General features: G+C 41.7%; 2 protein-coding genes across 4 annotated transcripts; both read left to right on the top strand.

Annotated features, from left to right (window-relative positions):
• The first annotated feature begins 229 nt into the window (after window positions 1-229).
• ALG11 (ALG11 alpha-1,2-mannosyltransferase) lies at window positions 230-21,957 on the top strand. Its single transcript, XM_010352918.2, has 4 exons — window positions 230-314; window positions 6,711-6,941; window positions 12,447-13,378; window positions 16,741-21,957. Exons 1-4 carry the CDS (start codon window positions 271-273, stop codon window positions 17,010-17,012), a joined length of 1,479 nt encoding a protein of 492 aa, XP_010351220.1. The 5' UTR covers window positions 230-270; the 3' UTR covers window positions 17,013-21,957.
• Window positions 244-21,989, top strand: UTP14C (UTP14C small subunit processome component). Of its 3 annotated transcripts, none has more exons than XM_030922028.1 (2): window positions 244-314; window positions 16,741-21,957. In XM_030922028.1, the coding sequence occupies exon 2, from the start codon at window positions 17,229-17,231 to the stop codon at window positions 19,542-19,544; it is 2,316 nt and encodes a 771-aa protein (XP_030777888.1). In that variant the 5' UTR covers window positions 244-314; window positions 16,741-17,228; the 3' UTR covers window positions 19,545-21,957. The 3 variants fall into 3 exon arrangements, with proteins under 3 accessions (XP_030777888.1, XP_010351218.1, XP_010351219.1); XM_010352916.2 differs by lacking the exon at window positions 244-314 and adding an exon at window positions 13,132-13,378; XM_010352917.2 differs by lacking the exon at window positions 244-314 and having other exon boundaries at window positions 17,326-17,401; window positions 17,467-21,989.
• Window positions 21,990-22,130: the final 141 nt, after the last annotated feature.

The following is a 22,130-nucleotide window of genomic DNA, read 5'->3' as shown; positions in this document are numbered from 1 at the left end:
AGCGACGGCTGTCAATCACAGGCCACGCCCTTCTCAGCCCAACCCCCGCTGCTGTCCCGCCCAAGGGGGCGGGTGCCGTGTGTGCCAGGCCGAACACTACTCTACGTCTCGGCATATTCTATTGGCTGGAAGGCCGTGGGAAGCGGCTACCAGCAACCAATTGTAACGCGCAATTGGCCCGTGGGGGCGGAGCGAGCACGCCTCGCTTTCTCAGGAGCCAATAGGGAAAAGGAAAGTGAAGCGTTTCCTGAGTTCGGGGGTCGGCGGAAGATGGCGGATGGCGAAGAGAGCTGGTACCTGTGCAAATTATTGAGGTGAGGAGCCGGTCGTGGGGCTCACAGACGTTTTCTTTTCTGTGGTGGTACTTGCCTGTCCAGTGCAGCTCAATTTTGCGAGTAAATGGCCTTCCTTGTCATGAATCTAAGGTAATTTCTCAGGCCAATGAGCAGTCTTCCTTTTTTTTGGGGGTATTCTATATAGACTGGAATAGACTAGGTCTTAATAACTCAATTTACCGCGTTTTCTTCTGCTTCACTGTTGGCTGAGGGGTCGAGTTACCTTTCCTGCTTCAGCTTTTTCTTTCTCTTTCACATTCCAGTTAGTCTGTCATAAATTATTCATATTCATTTCTCATTTTTCTTTACGATTGAGCTACGAGACATTTTCCAATCTATCATGTCTCTCTTCAGTAAAGAAACCGGATCTTCCTTCTCATCTCTTAGTTTCTCCTCTTAAACTCACCAAAACTGCCGTTGTTAACACGTCACTTAAATATAAAACGTATGTTGAATCTGCTTTTTGATAATCTGTTATTTTAATTTTTATGACTGATGTAAGAAGTTGCATAAAATATTATTTTATTTGTATTACGTGTATACGCTGTTTCTTCTAGAAAAAGAATCTAGAAAATAGATGAGTAAAAGGAAAAACCCCCCGGAATCCTACCATCCGGAGATAGCCACTGTTAACATTTTGGTGAAAAAACTCCCAGACTTTTTTCCACCTTTGTTGTTGTAGTACTACTGAATTTTAAATGCCTTGCCCTCCACTAATAAAACAGAAGGCCTAGTATATTCTACCTACCTATTTTTTTTACCACCTATATATTTTTGTTCAGGCTAAAAATTTATAATTAACACATAGCTTTCTAAATAGCAGTATATACCTAATTCTCTCAAAAGTTCAGGCACTTCTTCATTTTTGTCCCCTCTACTTCAAGTTCTGTAATCATTACTTTAAACATTTTGAATGAGAAAGTCTATTATCAGAGGTTTTTGGTTCTTCCCTGCCATACGGAATATTCCTCAGTGCTTTACATTATAATGGCTAAATAAACTCACTAACCAGACTTAAAGGACAGGTTTAACTTTAGTCATTATTCAGCTTTTAAGTTAAATGTTTAATAGTTCAGTTTGAAAAGCCTATCACATTAATTTTCCCACCTAAATTATTTGAAGGAATTGCCAGAAACGTCTTTTCATTATATGGGTTAGCTGCATTTTAAATAAGCTTTTGAACGCTTGTCCTGAGAAAACAAACTGTCCTCTGTAGTGTTGCTTTTATGAATTCATATATTCCAAATGTTAAATAAGTGATGAATCTTAACCACTTTTGTCAGACTGTGTTCGTCCTTTAAGGCAGTGGTTCTCAAATTGTGCTCCATGAACCATGCAGGTCCCAAGGCCCTTCAATGGGTCCTCAACAAATCTGTTTTTATAATAACATTAAGGTAATATTTGCCTATTTTACTATGTTGAGAAGTGCAAAAGTGATAGCAGACAAAACTAAGTGATAGTGGATTTTAATTAATAGTGTGAAAAGGTCATTAATAGGGTTTCAGAGTCTGCATTGCAACTGACGTTAAGAAATTGCATAACTTGCCACATGTGGTCTAGCATCAAAGAAAAATATCTGTAACTAGGTGAAAAATTAAATATATTTTAAATGTAAGCTCAATATGTATTAAAATATACTCCCTTTTCCTACTACATATCTGTTAGCCTGAATTTTCTTCATATACTTCAACAAAAACAACTTACCACTACAGATTGAATGCAGGAACAGAAAAGAGGAGCCACTGTCTGGTTTCACATCAAGCCAGACATTAAAAAGATTTGCAAAAAATGTAAATAAAAAATGTAAATTTAGCACCCTTCTTGTTAAATTTCTTTTTTTGGTTTGGAAAATATAGTTTTTTAATAAAAACATTCACTTAATGTGTTATGAAAGAATTTTTATTTTCAAATGAATTCATAAAAATTTTAAAGTTCTTTAGTTTTCATTTCTTATATGCTAAATATTGGTAGATATAAGCAGTGTAAACCACTGGTTCTCAACCGGGATGATTTTTGCCCTTCACAAGGCATATGGCATTTGGCAATATCTGGGGTTTTTTTTTTTTTTTTTTTTAATTATATTGTTTTAGAGATAGAGTCTTGCTCTGTTGCCCAGGCTGGAGTGCAGTGGCACGATCATAGCTTACTACAGCCTGAAACTCTTGGGCTCAAGCAGTCCTCCCACCTCATTCTCCCAAAGTGTTGGGATTACAGGCATGAGCCACCATGCCCAGCTGATAATTTTGATTGGGAGGGTGCTACTGGCATCTAGTGGGTCAAGACCAAAGATGCTACTAAATATAATACATAGTACAACCTCCCCAACAAAGAATTATTTAGTCCAAAATGTCAGTAGTGTCAAGGATGAGAAACTCTGATGTAAACAAAAGATTGGATCTTCAGTAAAATTTTTAAGGGTATAAAGGTGTGTAAAGAATATAAAGACCAAATTATTTTAGACCAATTATTTTAGCTTTGAAATAAAGTGCTCATGTGGGATTTCAAATAGAGTCAGATACCTCTTCAAGTACACAATAGGAAATCCCACATGAGATTTGTTCACAATAGGAAATTCCACATGAGAACTTCATTTCAAAACTAAATATCAATAAAATATTTACTTCCGGCCAGGTGCAGCAGCTCATGCCTGTAATCTCAGTGCTTTGGAAGGCCAAGGCAGGAGGATTACTTGAGGCCAAGAGTTTGAGACCAGCCTGGGCAACATAGAAAAACCCCATTTCTACAAAAAAATTTTTTTAATTAGCTGGGTGTGGTAGCACGCACCTGTAGTCCCAGCTTCTCAGGAGCCTGAGGCAGGAGATCGCTTGAGCCAAGGAGTTTGGGGCTGCAGTGATTGCTATGATTGCGCCACTGCACTCCAGCCTGGGTGACAGAGTGAGACCCTGTATCTAAAAAAAGCAAAATTTACTTTTCTGATGAATTTGTATGTTTTCATGTGGGCAGTGAAAACTATGTGATATGGTTTGGCCATGACCCCACCCAAACCTCAAGTTGAATTTTATCTCCCAGAATTCCCATGTGTTGTGGGAGGGACCCAGGAGGAGGTAATTGAATCATGGGGGCCAGTCATTCCTGTGCTATTCTCGTGATAATGAGTAAGTCTCACGAGATCTGATGGGGTTTATCAGGGGTTTCTGCTTTTGCTTCTTTCTCATTTTTCTCTTGCTGCCACCATGTAAGAAGTGCCTTACACCTCGCGCTATGATTCTGAGGCCTCACAGCCACGTGGAACTGTAAGTCCAATTAAACCTATTTTTATTCCCAGTTTCGAGTATGTCTTTATCAGCAGTATGAAAACGAACTAGTATAGTAAATTGGTACCAGTAGAGTGGGCTGCTGCTGAAGAGATACCCAAAAATGCGGAAGCGACTTTGGAACTGGGCAACAGGCAGAGGCTGGAACCGTTTGGAGGGCTCAGAAGAAGACAGGAAAATGTGGGAAAGTTTGGAACTTCCTAGAGACTTGTTGAATGGCTTTGAACAAAATGCGGATAGTGATATGAACAGTGAAATCCAGGCTGAGGTGGTCTCAGATGGAGATGAAGAACTTGTTGGGAACTGGAGAAAGGTGACTCTTCTTATGTTTTAGCAAAGGGACTGGAGGCATTTGCCCCTGCCCTAGAGATTTGTGGAACTTTGAACTTGAAAGAGATAATTTAGGGTATCTAGTGTAAGAAATTTCTAAGCAGCAAAGCATTCAAGAAGTGACTTGGGTGCTGTTAAAAAGCATTCCATTTTAAAAGGGGAACAGAGCATAAAAGTTCAGAAAATTTGCAGCCTGACAATGCAGTAGAAAAGAAAGACCCATTTTTTGAGGAGAAATTCAAGTTGGCTGTGGAAATTTGCATATGTAGCAAGGCACCTAATGTTATTCCCCAAGACCATGGGGGAAAAATGTCTCCAGGCTATGTCAGAGACCTTCACGGCAGCCTCTTCCATCGCAGGCCTGGAGGCCCTGGAGGGAAAAGTGGTTTTGTGGGCCGGGCCCAGGGTCCCTATGCTGTGTGCAGCATAAGGACTTGGTGCCCTGTGTCTCAGCTGCTCCAGTTGTGGCTGAAAGGGGCCAACGTAGAGCTAGTGCTGTGGCTTCAGAGGGTGAAAGCCCCAAGCCTTGGTAGCTTCACATGGTGTTGAACCTGCAAGTGCACAGAAGTCAAGAATTGAGGTTTGGGAACCTCCGCCTAGATTTCAGAAGATGTGTAGAAATGACTGGATGCCCAGGCAAAAGCTTGCCACTGGGCCGGGGCCCTCATGGAGAACCTCTGCCAGGGCAGTACAGAAGGGAAATGTGGGGTTGGAGCCCCCACGCAGAGTCCCTACTGGGGCACTGCCTAGTGGAGCTATAAGAAGAGGGCCACTGTCCTCTAGACCCCAGAGTGTTAGATCCACCAACAGCTTGCACTATGTGCCTGGAAAAGCCTCAGACACTCAACACCAGCCCATGAAAGCAGCCAGGAGGGAGGCTGTACCCTGCAAATCCACAGGGGCAGAGCTGCTCAAGACCATGGGAACCCACCTCTTTCTTCAGCGTGACCTGGATGTGAGACCTGGAGTCAAAGGAGATCATTTTGGAGCTTTAAAAATTTGACTGCCCTGCTGGATTTTGGACTTGCATGGGCCCTGTAACCCCTTTGTTTTGGCCAATTTCTCCCATTTATAACAGCTGTACTTACCTAGTATCTGTACCCTCATTGTATCTGGGAAGTAACTAGCTTACTTTTGATTTTACAGGCTCATAGGTGGAAGGGACTTGCCTTGTCTCAGATGAGACTTTGAACTGTGAACTTTTGGGTTAATGCTGAAATCAGTTTGGGGGACTGTTGGGAAGGCATAATTGGTTTTGAAATGTGAGGACGTGAGATTTGGAGGGGCCAGGGCAGAATAATATGGCCATGTCCCCCACAAATCTCAGTTTGAATTGTGTCTCCCAGAATTCCCATGTGTTGTGGAAGGGACCCAGGGGAAGGTAATTGAATCATGGGGGCTGGTCTTTCCCATGCTATTCTCATGATAATGGATAAGTCTCATGAGATCTGATGGGTTTATTAGGGGTTTCCGCTTTTGCTTCTTCCTCATTTTTCTCTTGCCCACTGCCATGTAAGAAGTGCCTTACACCTCCTGCCATGATTCTGATGTCTCCCTAGTTATGTGGAACTGTAAGTCCAATTGAATGTCTTTTTGTTCCCCATTTTGGGTATGTCTTTATCAGCAGTGTGAAAACGAAGTAATAAACTATGTAACTACACAAAACATCTCCCTATTTGCCTAGGCTACTAAGCAGCCCAGAGCCCAATCTGGTGTTCACTACTGTGTATGTAAATATAGCCTGCATACCTGTATCCATCATCAGCCACCATCCCGACATACACACCATCTTTATTCTATTTTCCCTGGTCCTGACTTTTTATTATTTAACTTTTGGCATTTTATTGTTTTTAAATCTTATAAACCCTCCTCAAATCCTTTATAAAGGATAGGCAGCATATGAAAAATATTAAGTTAGGTTCCAACTGTATTGGCAATCCTGAAAGAAAAGCACCTGAACATATTTTAAGCAATATCTGAAGAGATAATAAACTTTTGCATCTGTTACATTGGATGCCTTCTCTGTGCCAGGCATTATACTTGGCATTGGGGATATGGTACAAGCAAGCTTGGGCCCTTGCTTTTGTAGAGCTTCAATCAACCTGACAGTAATAGAGAACCTTTTAACAGTCACTTTGTGAATGAGTTTACTAATGAGTGTTAAGTAGAACATTAGTGGGTTTTTGGCAGCTCATTCAGAGGCACATAAGGGAAGGTAGTAGTATTAGGTCATGTAAATAGAGCAAATACAGAACTCGAAATGGAAGTGAAGAAATCTAAGTTCCATTCCTTTATCCCAAAAATTGTTCTTCCTGAGGTGAAGTGACAGAATGAAAAAGATTTACTGTCTTACCAGATTTTAATGGAATATTGATCATTCAAAAGACATATTTTTTTTGGCATCTGACCCTCAAAATGACAGTATATAACACATTCTTAATCATGTCTGGTTTAGATTAATAGTTAAATTTGTTTTCATCCCATAACATATATACTAAGTTAGGAGAAAGGGGATTCAATGTTGATTTTTACTGCTCATTAAAGTATGTTCATTTGGTAATATGCTACAGGAATTGGAATTAAAGGGGACTTATCCTTTCAATATTGGATTAGAATTAGAATTTTCACACTTGAGTTGTTAGCAGACTTGTTAGAGACAATTCTCTCTTTGTTACTAATATATAAAGTAGATATGTAAAAGCAGACTTTAATTTGTAATTTTTTAAATGTATATATCACATTGATTCTCAACTTTGTCCTCTTATTTCAGGTTTTTTTATTCATTATTCTTCCCTGGGCTAATTGTATGTGGAACTTTATGTGTGTGTTTGGTCATTGTCCTTTGGGGAATCAGACTGCTGCTACAGAGAAAGAAAAAATTAGTGTCAACTAGCAAAAATGGGAAAAATCAAATGGTGATTGCATTTTTTCATCCATACTGCAATGCTGGTGGAGGAGGAGAAAGAGTTTTATGGTGTGCTTTAAGAGCCCTGCAGAAAAAGTAGGTATCCATCTTTCTTAGCTAATTTGCTATATTGTTCCACTTCTTAAAAATTATTACCCAGAAATTCATCTTTCTTTTTTTTTTTTTTTTTTTTTTTGAAACAGAGTCTTACTCTGTCACCCAGGCTGGAGTGCAGTGGCACGATCTCGGCTCACTGCAAGCTCTGTCTCCCAGGTTCATGCCATTCTCCTGCCTCAGCCTCCCGAGTAGCTGGGACTACAGGCACCCACCACCATGCCCGGCTAATTTTTTGTATTTTTAGTAGAGACAGGGTTTCACCATGTTAGCCAGGATGGTCTTGATCTCCTGACCTTGTGATCCGCCTGCCTTGGCCTCCCAAAGTGCTGGGATTATAGGCATGAGCCACTGTGCTCGGCCTCATCTTTCTAAAGTACCTAAAGTAAAAAATGAATTCCTTTTTAAACTGTTCCTCAATAAGAAAATATTTATTTCATGTGCCTGCATGCCTTATCTTATTTGATTTTAGTTACTATGATAAAGAAATAGACAAATCTGGGCATGGTGGCTCACACCTGTAATCCCAGTACTTTGTGAAGCCATGGCAGGTGAATTACTTGAGCCCAAGAGTTTGAGACCAGCCTGGGCACCATGGTGAAATTTTTTGTCTCTACAAAAAATTATCTGGGCATGGTGATGCGCACCAGCTACTCCAGAGGCTGAGGTGGAAAGACTGACTGAGCCTGGAAGGTCAAAGCTACAGTGAGCCGTGATTGTGCACTCACTGCACTCCAGCCTGGGTGACAGAGTGAGAACCCATCTCAAGGAAAAAAAAAAAAAAGAAAGAAATGGACAGTGGATGGGGAAAACATCTGCCCCTTTATGGCATAATTTAATGGGAATAACCGGTTTCCTTGGGAGTGTATACAGAAGACTTAATAAGTAATAAACAGAAATATACCAAGTACCTCAGAGCACTTTAAGCCTGAATACTTTCAGGCAGTTGTGGCACACAGGAGTAATCTTTATGAAAGTATCTATTTGACTCAAATTTTTATATCGTTACCAGCTGGATAGTCTCAAGTTACCATATTAGAAGGAATATGGTGTTATACATTTTTTAATATTTGAGGCTTCCTCATCTCCAACCCCCATGCCCAAAAATATTTATGATTCCCTTTTAGAAAGGAAAAAGCATAGTAGGTTCCATTATTTTATCATACGAGGAAAACTCTCATTCTTCATGGTTACCCTACTTCCTGGTACGCACCCTTCATTCAGTACCAAGGCCTTCACAGAATTCACTCAGCTATACTTTTCTATAATCTTGGCGCATCCTAGCTTCCAGCCCCTACCCCTGTATTTGCTCTGCCATCGTCTGTAACTGCCTAAATACAAAGAATTATCTTAATTCCCAACTCCATGACGCTTTTCCTACTCTCATTGATACTACTTTTTTCTTCTCTAACCAGATTACCTCTTGAGGGCAACAGTAAAGTTTCATGATATCTATACACATAGTCCCCAGCAGCCTGTATTACTCCTAACCCATCTACAAGGATAAAAAAACCAAATCATTAATATGACTTGGAAGATACTTTTTCTCTTGCTCTGGCCACATCGTGTTTCTCATCCCTCCCCATTCCTTCACACACACTCTGCTCCAACATGCAGAACAAGGAGCAGCTTCCCAAACACATCATGCTCTCTCTATAGAGTCATTACCTTTCTGTATAGTGTTTTTTTCTTCTGAAATAATCTTTTTCTCTCCAGTTAATTTCTACAAGTCTTTCCTAACTCAACACATACTACACTGCACTTTTTTTTTTTTTTTTTTTGAGACGGAGTCTCGCTCTGTCGCCCAGGCTGGAGTGCAGTGGCGCAATCTTGGCTCACTGCAAGCTCCACCTCCCAGGTTCATGCCATTCTCCTGCCTCAGCCTCCGAGTAGCTGGGACTACAGGCGCGCACCACCATGCCCGGCTAATTTTTTTTTTTTGTATTTTTAGTAGAGACGGGGTTTCACCGTGTTAGCCAGCATGGTCTCGATCTCCTGACCTCGTGATCCGCCCTCCTCGGCCTCCCAAAATGCTGGAATCACAGGCATGAGCCACCACGCCCAGCTACAGTGCACTTTTCATTCGACCTCGCAGTATTTACTGGGGACCTGGCTACGTGTCAGGCACTGTTGTAGGGGTTGAGATTAAGGGAACAAGATCGATCAACTCCTTCTGTCCTGGATGTTTGATTTTAGTTGAAAGAGATAAGATAATAAGCAAAGAAGAAAAATATCAAATAGTGAGAAGTGCTATATAAAAAGTTAAAATAGGGTAATATAGGAGTGTCTTGATACTTTAGATTGAGTGATCAGGGAAATCTCTGATAACAACCAAAATCTGAATGACAAAAACAGCTGCATTCATGGCATGATGATTGTATGTCAGGTATTGTTTGAAGTGCTTTACATGTGTTAGCTCACTTGATCCTCAGAACAACCTTACGTGGTTGTTACCATTATCCTCATTTGACGAAGAAAACTGGGGCACTGGAGCCTATGTTCTGAACCACATGCTAAACTGCCTGCCTTATGAAAAGACTGAGTGAAAATGAGAAAAGAGGATTCAGAGTAGGGAGAACAACCACTGCAAGTCCCCTAAGGCTCATTGGAGCTTGGCATTTTCAAAGAAAAGAATGCCAGTTTGGCTGCACCCTGGAGGGCAAAGGAGAGCATGGGAGGGAGGTGACGGAGGCAGATTCCAGATCACACAGGACTTGAGTGATCAGGGAAAGTAGTTTAGATTTTATTCTAAGGGCTATAGTAAACCAGTTTTGGGGTTACTGTTCTGTGACGTAGTTTAGGGGCTGCTGTGTTTGGTCTCCATCATACTGTTGCAATTAGATGGCAGCTGGGGCTGGAGCCATCTAAAGCCTTTTTCACTCACATTCTGGTTCTTGGGCTGGGATAACTGGAACTGCTGGGGGCTGTCGGGCATCTCTCTCACTGAGGAGCTCCTTCATGTGACTTAGTTGGGCTTGCATACAACATAGCAGTCTCGGGCTGGTTGGACTCCGTACATGACAGCTGTCTTCTCCTAGCATGAGCATTCGAAGAGACAGGAAGTAGGAGCTGCCAGTCCCTTAGAGTCTATGTTGGGAAACTGGTACAATGTCACTTTTGCCATATTCTGTTGGTCAAAATAGTCACAGAGCCCAGTGTTATTCCAGGGGAGGGGACTTAGATGTCACCTCTCAATGGGAGAAGTATCAAAGAATTTGTGGCCTGGCCGGGCACAGTGGCTCACACCTGTAATCCCAACATCTTCGGAGGCCAAGTCTGGCAGATCACTTGAGGCCAGGAGTTTGAGACCGGCCTGGTTAACATGGCAAAACCCCATTTCTACTGAAAAAATACAAAAATTAGCTGGGCATGGTGGCACACACCTGTAATCCCAGCTACTCAGGAGGCTGAGGCATGAAAATCACTTGAACCTGAGAGGTAGAGGCTACGATATGCCAAGATCATGCCACTGTACTCCCGCCTGGGCAACAGACAGAGCAAGACCCTGTCTTAAAAAAAAGAAGGAAAAAAGCAAATGGAATTTGTGGGCATTTTTAGGCTACTGGAGATCACAATCTTTTTTTACATTTTAAAAGGCTCATTCTTGCTGCTGGGTAAAGAGTGACTGGGAAGGGGCCAGAGAGGAGCAGTTAGATTGTCATCCTTTAGGCTTCCACAGCATCCTGTGGGTGTCTTTATCAATGCATAGCACACAGTTTTGCAGTTACTTGTTTTGCATGTCTGTTTTCTCCACTGGACTAAGCTTCTGAAGATAAAGATTCTCTCTCATCTCCATACCCCCAAAACCTGGCATCTCATACTAGATGCCTAATAAATGGGTTTTTTGTTTTTTGTTTTTTTTCTTTTTCTTTTTTTTTTTTTTTTTTTTTGAGATGGAGTTTCACTCTTGTTGCCCAGGCTAGAGAGCAATGGCATGATCTTGGCTCACCACAACCTCTGCCTACTGGGTTCAAGGGATTCTCCTGCCTCGGCCCCCCACGTAGCTGGGATTACAGGCATGTGCCACCACGCCCGGCTAATTTTGCATTTTTAGTAGAGACAGAGTTTCTCCATGTTGGTCAGGCTGGTCTTGAACTCCCGACCTCAGGCGATCCACCCACCTTGGCCTCCCAAAGTGCTGGGATTACAGGCGTGAGCCATTGCACCCCGCCAATAAATGTTTTATGACTCAAAGAATAATTATAAACAGAGAGAGACCAAAGCATTACAAGTCATAAGAATATACTTTTAGATATTTTCATACTAATTATATCTAATTGTGATATAGGCACAAGATCTAGCTTAAAGCCTTTTTGCATTTTTCAGATAAAAACCCTGTGTATTGCTTTAGTACTGTGATCTTCTCTGAACACAGGTTTGTTGAATCTTAATGCTTGTTTATGGTATTTTTTACTAAGAATACTGTCAAAATTTTTTAGTATTTCTTTAGAACATCTCATTCATAAATCAACACTTATTGTTGATGCCTATTCTGTGTGAAACCCTCAGTGGAGGAAATAGCAAAGAACTAGATGTCACAGTCTCATTTGAAGGACTATACTTCTAATTCAATAAAAAATGTAGAAAACATCATTTTTAGTATGACCAACATGAAGAAACCCTGTCTCTACTAAAAATACAAAATTAGCCAGGCGCGGTGGTGCATGTCTGTAAGTCCAGCCACTCGGGAGGCTAAGGCAGGAGAAGCACTTGAACCCGGGAGGCAGAGGTTGTGAGCCAAGATCACGCCATTGCACTCCAGCCTGGACAACAAGAGGGAAACTCTTGGCCGGGCGCGGTGGCTCAAGCCTGTAATCCCAGCACTTTGGGAGGCCGAGACGGGCGGATCACGAGGTCAGGAGATCGAGACCATCCTGGCTAACACGGTGAAACTCCGTCTCTACTAAAAAATACAAAAAAACTAGCCGGGCGAGGTGGTGGGCGCCCGTAGTCCCAGCTACTCGGGAGGCTGAGGCAGGAGAATAGCGTGAACCCGAGAGGCGGAGCTTGCAGTGAGCTGAGGTCCGGCCACTGCACTCCAGCCTGGGCGACAGAGCGAGACTCCGTCTCAAAAAAAAAAAAAAAAAAAAGAGTGAAACTCTGTCAAAAAAAAAAAAAAAATCAAATCTTCTTTATGACTGTAAAAAAATAGTTATCTACAACTTTTTGCTTGATTTTAACCTAATATATTCTTTCTTATTTATTTATTTTTTTGAGACGGAATTTTGCTCTTGTTGCCCAGGCAGGAGTGCAGTGGCGTGATCTTCGCTCTCAGTCTCTCGGGGTTTTTTTTTAAGATGGAGTCTCACTCTGTCGCCCAGGATGGAGTTCAGTGGCACAGTCTTGGCTCACTGCAACCTCCACCTCCTGGGTTCAACCAATTCTCCTGCCTCAGCCTCCTGAGTAGCTGGGATTACAGGCATGTGCCCCCATGTCTGGCTAATTTTTGTAACTTAATACATTCTTAACCATTACATTCTATTTTAGGTATCCTGAAGCAGTTTATGTTGTTTATACCGGCGATGTTAATGTCAGCGGTCAACAGATACTAGAAGGTGCTTTCAGAAGATTTAACATCAGATTAATTCACCCAGTGCAGTTTGTTTTTTTAAGGAAACGCTATCTTGTGGAAGATTCACTGTATCCTCACTTCACACTGCTGGGCCAAAGTCTAGGATCCATTTTTCTTGGCTGGGAAGCTCTAATGCAGTGTGTTCCTGATGTTTACATCGATTCAATGGGATACGCTTTTACACTTCCTCTGTTTAAGTATATAGGGGGTTGCCAAGTTGGAAGCTATGTTCATTATCCCACTATCAGCACCGACATGCTCTCTGTAGTGAAGAATCAAAATATTGGATTTAATAATGCAGCCTTCATTACCAGGAATCCTTTTCTCAGCAAAGTAAAGCTCATCTACTACTATTTATTTGCTTTTATTTATGGACTTGTTGGTTCTTGCAGTGATGTAGTCATGGTCAATTCTTCTTGGACACTAAACCATATTCTCTCACTATGGAAAGTTGGGAATTGCACTAACATTGTTTATCCACCTTGTGATGTGCAGACATTTCTGGATATTCCCTTACATGAAAAAAAGGTGACTCCAGGACATTTGCTGGTTTCTGTTGGCCAGTTTAGGCCAGAAAAGAATCATCCATTGCAGATCAGAGCCTTTGCTAAATTGCTGAATAAGAAGATGGTTGAGTCATCTCCTTCTCTTAAACTTGTCCTCATTGGAGGTTGTCGTAACAAAGATGATGAACTTAGGGTAAACCAACTGAGAAGGCTCTCTGAGGATTTAGGAGTTCAAGAATATGTGGAATTTAAAATAAACATTCCATTTGATGAATTAAAGAATTATTTGTCTGAAGCAACAATTGGTCTGCATACCATGTGGAACGAGCATTTTGGGATTGGTGAGTTTGGCCTTTAAACAACTTGTTTGGTGCCATGAGATACACATTTTAGATTCTTTTGATAAAATGATGAAACTCTGGAAGTCTGCATCTTGCCCTAATTCTCTTCCCCTCGTCCACCAAATACACTTTCCTCATTTGAGACTAAGTAGTTAACAATAGCAGCTAGTATTTATTGACCAATTCCTTTGTGCGGGCCACTGTGTTGAGATTTTTACGTGTATTATCTAATTTAAGCCCCTCTAAACCCCTATTTGATAGGTGTTATTGTTATTCCTATTTTATAAATAAGGAAACTCAGGCACAGGAAGGTTTAGAAATTGCTCAAATTCAGTTACACAGTAAGTAAATGGTAGAGCCCGGATTCTAACCCAGATAGCCCCTGCTCTTAACAGCAACATTTTCTCTCCCCATCTAACCCCGCTACATACTTACTGGTATAGATTCCTGGGCCTACCCACATCCTAGGGAATGGCCAAATGAGAATCTCTGGACAAAGCCCAGGTAGATGTATTTTGATAATGCTGCTTAAGTGATTCTGTTATGCATCAAAAGTTGAGAACCGCTGTTTGCATAGGGACTTCTCATAGTAACTCGTTTAGTCTTTTATTGATTCTACCCTCACCATGGAATGGCCCTCCTCTTTGTGCCAGATCACGTCATAAGTCTTCAACTTAACTCTCCTTGCCTTTTAGCCTCTCTTGTTTATTCTGGCACAAACTACCATCTCTATTCTGACCTGTTAAGCACACATTTTGCTGTAAAACCAAGTACTGCTTTGTGTTTAATTTGGGTCCATGTGTATTTCTCAAGCGCTTTGTGCCTCACACTGTTAGTTGTTAGAGGAAATGAGGATAGCATAAAAGTGACACTTCCTAAACTAAGACTACAATTTCTCTTATACTTTTTTCACTCCTAGTTAGTAGTATAGTACTAGGACCAGACATTCAGGAAGAACTTGTTGACCCAACGTTTTGCCTGGGATCTGACCTGCTGTGCTTCCTTGCATAGAAACTTACTAAACATTCAGTCTGCTGAGCACTTGGATGCTAGAGATGTGGTGGAGACGGGAGCTGCTTGGCCTGTCAGAGGCTTCCTGCCCTCTGGTGGAACCAACAGGCTACACAGGCAAGTGCTGTGTGCCAGGTGCTATGCTAAGGAAGTGCAGGGTGATGTGAAAGTGCCAAAGAGAAACCTAACACAGACTTGTGCAGGCAGAGAACAGGTGCCCAAGGAAGTGATGTGACACTTGAGTAGGACCCGAACAATAATTAGAGGTTAGCCAGGAGAGAGGGTAGAGTCTCCAGCAGAGGGAACAGCACTATGACAGGAGTGACAACAGATGCATCAATAGGAACATTAAGCAGGAAGACAACAGAGAGGTGATATGGGCCAGGTTAAGCCAGTGGAAAAGAACGGCAGGATTTTAAGTATTGTATGCAAAAGCTTTCTGATTTCTGCAGTCCATTCTGGCCACATGGGGAGTGGATCAGTGAAGAGCCGGGAGAGCAAGATTGGAAAGGCAGTAAGATGCTAGCCGGCCTACTGTAGCAGCCCAGGTGGAGGTACTAGTGAGCTGAACTTGGTAGGTGAACATGCTTGAGAGACATTCTGCAGTGTATTGACCAGGACTTGGTGATTAACTGGATGTGTTAAATGAGGGAGGAAGAGAAGACCACCTAGGGTTTTGGGAGCTGGGCAGCTCTGAGAATGGTGTTGGCTTTTCTCCCAGAGGGGAAATCCAAGAGCAGATGAGCCAAGTTTTGAACCTGCAGAGTCTGAGTTCATCTGTGGGACATGTGAGGGCATGCGTCCAGGAGGTAGTTTTGTAAATAGGAGTCTGAAGTTGAGGAGAGGAATCTGGTCTGGAAATACAAAATGCGGATTGTGCTTGTGCAGGTAGTTATCAAAGCTCCCATGGATGTGGATAAGATCGCCTGGGGGATATGTACAGAGTGAGAAGAGGCTCTCAGTACAAAATACAGAGAACAGAAACAGCTGAGAAATGGGGAGAAGAAATGGAGAAGGGGGAGAGCCAGCCAAGTGCAGTGTCTTAGAAACCAAGGAAGAGAGTGTTTGGAGAAGAATGAAGAGGGCACAGATTCCGATGCTGCCCAGATGCTGGGGAAGGTAAGGCAGTCACTGGTGACCTGGGCAAGAGCAGTCTTAAGGGAGAAGTAGAAGCAAAAGTCAAACTATTGAGCAAAAATCAAAAGTTGAGCACTCAGAAGTGAACAAGTAGAGTTGGTAAGTGCAAACCACACTTTCAGTAAGTTTGTGAAGTACGGAGCGGGGAGAAGAGACAATGACTAGGGGTGGGTGTTGCAGGACCTGAGGAGAGGCATGTGGCGCCCTAGCTTCAATGCTGATAGGAAGGAGCCAGTAGAGAGGGAAAGGGTAAAATTGATTAGATGAAGGTCTCTGAGAAAGTACAGGATGCTCTCCAGCCTCAAGCAGAATACGATATGAGCTACTGAATTCTATTCTGCAGGGATTTCACCACTGTTGTAGAAACATTTGGAATTATTTAATTTCTCTCCTATACATCCAGGATGATATCAGCTCTGTACCATCCTTCAGATAATTGGGAAAGCAGTCACTTAAATCATTCTCTGAAGGGCTTAATTCTCCTAGGAATACAGCTAAGAAAGGCTGGCTAGATTAATTTATATTTCATGTGTATCATTTGGCAGAAACTAACCACAACTTTCATTTAGTTCAGCACTGTTGTTGGGCACACAGTAGTCTCAGATATGCCAGAAATCCAGTCAGTAACATAAGCACGGCAATAGTATGCTTCACTTAGGTGATTCACATTTTTTATTTTTTCTGCTAATGTAATTTGAACTATTAAAATTGTTTTTGATATCTTTTTACTCCTTTTGTTTTTCTAATACCTGTTGATATTCTACCATCTTGCTAACATTCTCTAGTCTTTTTTAATTATCTGCAATATATCTTTTTTAATAGGCTAGTCTTCCATCTACTTGTCTATTTTAACTAAGAATAAAGGAGCAGGCTGGGTGTGGTAGCTCACGCTGGTAAATCCCAGCACTTTGGGAGGCCAAGATGGGAGGAGGCTAGGAGTTAGAGGCCAGCCTGGGCAGCACAGTGAGACCCTATCTCTCCAAAAAAAAAAATATATATATATATATATATTATTATGAAGCTTTGAAAACTAAAAAACTTAAAATTATTTTATTTTGTACTATAGAAGTTAAATAAGCAAATGTCTAGACATATAGACATTTAATTAAGTTTCTCATAAGTCCCTTAAAATTTTTGAAGATTTCTGTTCATCCTCATTCTTATGAATACACTCAAAAACTTAAAATACTACATGATTTTTGTTTTTTTCTCAGGAGTTGTGGAGTGTATGGCAGCTGGCACAATTATCCTTGCACACAATTCAGGGGGCCCAAAACTTGACATTGTCGTTCCTCATGAAGGAGATATAACTGGCTTTCTGGCTGAGAGTGAAGAAGACTATGCTGAAACTATTGCTCACATTCTTTCCATGTCTGCAGAAAAGAGACTCCAAATCAGAAAAAGTGCTCGTGCATCTGTAAGCAGATTCTCTGATCAGGAATTTGAAGTGACATTCCTATCATCTGTGGAAAGGTTATTTAAGTAATGCCATATCTGAAAATTAAAGATATTTTATATAAACTGGTTAAACACCTTCATATGTAAATATTTTTCTAAATTCAATCTCATTTGTCAAATCATTTTACTTTAGAAAACAGACAAGAAAATTTCCTTTTAGAATAAAAGGAAGTGTTGAAAAGAAAATGGATGACTAGCCTTCAGCTTCCATTCTTGGTACACATGAGAGAAGCTGGCTGCTGAGATGAATGTGAACCGGGTTGCGGAGAGCCTTCTGGCTTTGAGCCAACAGGAAGAATTAGTGGATTTGCCAAAAAACTGCCCCTTGAGTGAGAATGAAGATGAGGGGGACAGTGATGGAGAGAGAAAGCATCAAAAACTTCTGGAAGCAATCAGTTCCCTTGATGGAAAGAATAGGTGGAAATTGGCTGAGAGGTCTGAGGCTAGTCTGAAAGTGTCAGAGTTCAATGTCAGTTCTGAAGGATCAGGAGAAAAGCTGGTCCTTGCAGATCTGCTTGAGCCTGTTAAAACTTCTTCTTCTTTGGCCACTGTGAAAAGGCAACTGAATAGAGTCAAATCAAAGAAGGTGGTGGAGTTACCTCTTAACAAAGAAAAGATTGAACAGATCCACAGAGAAGTAGCATTTGGTAAAACCTCACGAGTCCTCTCTAAATGGGACCCTATCGTCCTGAAGAACCAGCAGGCAGAGCAGCTGGCTTTTCCCCTGGGGAAGGAGCAGCCAGCCATTGCTCCCATTGAACATGCACTCAGTGGCTGGAAGGCAAGAACTCCCCTGGAGCAGGAAATTTTTAACCTCCTCCATAAGAACAAGCGGCCAGTAACAGACCCTTTACTGACTCCCATGGAAAAGGCCTCTCTCCGAGCCATGAGCCTGGAAGAGGCAAAGATGCACCGAGCAGAGCTTCAGAGGGCTCGGGCCCTGCAATCCTACTATGAGGCCAAGGCTCGAAGAGAGAAGAAAATCAAAAGTAAAAAGTATCACAAAGTCGTGAAGAAAGGTAAAGCCAGGAAAGCCTCAAAAGAGTTGGAGCAACTGCAGAAGGTTAATCCAACTGTGGCATTGGAAGAACTGGAAAAATTTGAAAATGCCAGAATGATGGAAAGAATGAGCCTTAAGCACCAAAACAGTGGGAAATGGGCCAAGTCAAAGGCAATTATGGCAAAATATGACCTGGAGGCTCGCCAAGCTATGCAGGAACAGTTGGCCAAGAACAAAGAACTGACCCAGAAACTCCAGGTAGCCTCTGAGATTGAGGAAGAGAAGGGATGCACAGAAGAAGTGGAAGAACTCCTTGTCCCCCATGTTGTGAATGAAGTGCAGATGAATGTGGACGGACCGAATCCCTGGATGCTCAGAAACTGCACCAGTGACATCAGAGAGGCTGCAACACAGGAGGACCCTGAGCAACTGCCAGAGCCTGCGACTCATGAGGTTTCTGAAAGTGAGGGAGAAGAAAGACCAGTGGCAGAGGAAGAAATTTTGTTGAGAGACTTTGAGGAGAGGCGATCCCTTAGAAAAAGATCAGAGCTCAACCAGGATGCTGAGCCAGCAGGCATTCAAGAAAGAAAAGATTCTAGCAGCCAGGAGGTGCTGTCTGAATTGAGGGCACTATCTCAGAAATTGAAGGAAAACCATCAGTCCAGGAAGCAAAAAGCAAGTTCAGAAGGGACTGTTCCCCAGGTCCAGAGAGAGGAACCTGCCCCAGAAGAAGAGGCGCCCCTGTTGCTACAGAGGCCAGAGAGAGTACAAACTCTGGAAGAGCTAGAAGAGCTGGGAAAAGAAGATTGTTTTCAAAATAAGGAGCTTCCCAGACCTGTGTTAGAAGGGCAGCAGTCAGAGAGGACCCCAAATAATCGGCCTGATGCCCCTAAGGAGAAGAAAGAGAAGGAGCAACTGATCGACCTACAGAACCTCCTAACCACACAGTCTCCTTCCGTGAGGTCTTTGGCAGTTCCCACAACAATAGAGGAGCTGGAAGAAGATGAGGAGAGAGACCAAAGGCAGATGATAAAGGAAGCTTTTGCTGGGGATGATGTCATCAGAAATTTCTTGAAAGAGAAGAGAGAAGCTGTGGAGGCGAGTAAGCCAAAGGACGTGGACCTGACACTACCTGGCTGGGGTGAGTGGGGTGGTGTGGGCCTAAAGCCTAGTACCAAGAAAAGACGCCAGTTTCTCAAAGCCCCTGAGGGTCCTCCAAGAAAAGATAAGAATTTGCCAAATGTGATTATCAGTGAGAAGCGCAACATCCACGCAGCAGCTCATCAGGTACAAGTGCTTCCGTATCCATTTACCCACCATCGGCAATTTGAAAGGACCATCCAGACCCCTGTAGGATCCACATGGAACACCCAGAGGGCTTTCCAAAAGCTGACTACTCCCAAGGTCGTCACCAAGCCAGGTCATATCATTAAGCCCATAAAAGCAGAGGATGTGGGCCACCAGTCTTCCTCAAGGTCAGACCTGTCTGTCATACAGTGGAATCCAAAACGAATCACCACACGTCACAATAAAGAGCTGAAGAAAAACTCTGTAGGTTGAGTAGCTGGAAAAGTAACAGCTAGGAGTCCTGATTCTACTTCCTTTGGTCCAGTTTTACTCTGCTACAGGGTGGATTCCAAAACTGGCTCAGCACATTGCATGTAGTTGAGCCACATTTTTAAAAAAAGAAAATGGATGACCATTAATTGACTAGCATTTTAGAATTGATCAGACATTAGAACACAGAAAAATTCTGGTACATTTACATTCTAAACAATACAGTGGATGACCCTTTTGAATATACCTAATGATTTCCTTAAAAAAATTATAAACACACTTGTGTAATCATGTTCTCAAAGCATATAGTCAAGAAGTGGGACTGACTGATGCTTTATAGGTGTGTGTAGGGCAGTAGAGGCCAAGGTGCTGCCAGCAGTCCTTTCCATACTAGGTACTGGTGAAAATTGTTTTTGTTTAGTGCTGTCAGCACATTTGTGTGGGTCTCATTATCCCTTGACAGTACCGCATCTCAGCCTGGAAGTCAGGTTTAAGTCATTCAAGAGAACCTCAAGTTGTTTTTCTGACAGTGATGATGTGATATACAGATACATCCACAGGGTATCTATTACCAGCATAATGCATTGTAAGATGGCAAGGTGGCATTTTGAAAAGAGCACTGGGCAAGCAGTTAGCATATCTGGGCCTACCTTCAGCTTCATCATTTACAAACTTCTGACCTTTTGACACTAAAACTGCTCCTTTATCTTTTTGAGTCTCAGATTCTTCATCTGTAATCTGGAGTTGTTAATTCCAGTCCTTACTACCTTTTGGAGTTGGAATAATGAGATGGAAAGTGGATGAAAGTACTTTGAAAATTATGACAGTTAAGGGCCGGGCACAGTGGCTCATGCCTGTAATCCCAACACCTTGGGAGGCCAAGGCAGGTGGATCATGAGGTCAGCAGTTAGAGACCAGCCTGAACAACATGGTGAAACCCTGTCTATACTAAAAATACAAAAAAGATAGCTGGGTCTGGTGGCGGGTGCCTGTAATCCCAGCTACTTGAGAGGCTGAGGCAGGAGAATCACTTGAAACCGGAAGGCGGAGGTTGCAATAAGCCAAGATTGTGCCAGTGCACTCTAGCCTGGGCAATAAGCAAAACTCTGTCTCAAAAAAAAAAAAAAAAAAAAATTATGACAGTTATTTAAAGGGAGCATTACATACTAAATGTCTTCTATAATCCTATCTTTATTAATGCATTACAACTCTATGTAGATTCTTAGTTACTAGGCCAATAGCTAGGAATTGGTATAAATTTAATGCACCTTCTATCCTGAATAACTAGCATGGAAAATTGAATATATGTGTGAGCAGATACGGCTGTAAAAACCTATAGCTTTTGCATTTTCCGCATATATAATCCTTTCTAGTTCAGTGAACTGACCCCATCCATAGCCTAATTCATCTTTGTGTTAAGGGGCAAATGAAAGGGTACATTATTCCTTTACACTCTTCTCTCAGTCATTCATCAATGTGGCCAGCTTATCTACTCCCAGTTATGTTATTCATACGTCTCCAGGCCATCTGTCATCAGATCAAAAAGCAAACAGAAGACCAGTCACAGGATGTTCTGACACACCATTGTAACTTTGTGTTAGAGATGATTCCATTTAGAAAAAGATGGGTAGAAATTGGAGTGAAAGGAACACTACAGATCAGCCCAGTTCTCTCTTATTTTCAGCTTTACAGACCAGAACAATTTAAATCTAAAGAATTTAGCAGACTCCTTCAGTGTCACAAAGCTGTTCCATGAAAGAATCAAGATTATAACCTGGATATTCTGATTCCTGGCCCAGTGCTTTTTCTTACTTTGTAGCTACACTTTGAAGTAAGATTCAAACTGTTATCCACTCAATTGCCTTATTCCTGAGGAGGTAGTGAAGGAAGAAAAAGTTTTCTGGGATTCCATAAACTATAAGCTTATTTCTTTAAAATTATTTTCATACATCACAGATATGTCATTGGAAGATATAATTTGCATATATGTTGATTATCAGGGTTCGTAATGTGGTATATGTCTTCTATTTTTTTCTGAATGATAGCATGAAAAGTGTCAAAGTGGCTTGTCCGCTAGCGTCTGTCTGCAGAACTTTCAGGATGACTATTCCTCTCAGACATCATTTTTGAGTGGTCCAAGCCTGCTATGTTTTGAACCCACAGCAGTGGAGATTTGTATTCTTATTTACAGTTGTGTACTATAAAGTATATGTTACATAGGTTTTGTGTAATTATTATTTGTAAATATGATTTAATTTGTATTTAGACATGATTTAGATCTAATAGATACAAAGTCTGTGTCTATTATTTAAAGAAGTGATTTTTCATTCTCTTGGATTCTTTCCTTTTATATGCCTCACATAGTCTCCTTGTTCTACTAATATTCCCAAGTTCCATGTGCCAATTAAAGAAGAAAAATAAAAGTTTGTCTTGCTTGTGAAACATTAAGAAGAGGCTGTCAGGTTTAATAAACTTTTTAATGAACATTTTGGACATAACAAACTGCAGAGCTTCGTACACTTGATTTAAATAATTCTTGAGGGATTTTATAAGGTCATCTTATAGGCAAAATTGTGAGATAGAGACCAG

The sequence above is a fragment of the Rhinopithecus roxellana genome, chromosome 18 (assembly GCF_007565055.1).
Source record: "Rhinopithecus roxellana isolate Shanxi Qingling chromosome 18, ASM756505v1, whole genome shotgun sequence".
NCBI lineage: Eukaryota > Metazoa > Chordata > Mammalia > Primates > Cercopithecidae > Rhinopithecus > Rhinopithecus roxellana.
Note: the sequence above shows the minus strand (reverse complement) of the source record. Positions and strands in the feature narration are given on the sequence as shown.

Bases quoted from the DNA above. Each gene is read 5' to 3' on its own strand.
- ALG11 (XM_010352918.2), top strand. From the start codon at position 271: ATGGCGGATGGCGAAGAGAGCTGGTACCTGTGCAAATTATTGAG. The intron at 6,942-12,446 runs GTAGGTATCCAT...ATTCTATTTTAG, and splicing joins TTAAGAGCCCTGCAGAAAAA to GTATCCTGAAGCAGTTTATG. The intron at 13,379-16,740 runs GTGAGTTTGGCC...TTTTTTTCTCAG, and splicing joins GAACGAGCATTTTGGGATTG to GAGTTGTGGAGTGTATGGCA.
- UTP14C (XM_030922028.1), top strand. From the start codon at position 17,229: ATGAATGTGAACCGGGTTGCGGAGAGCCTTCTGGCTTTGAGCCAACAG.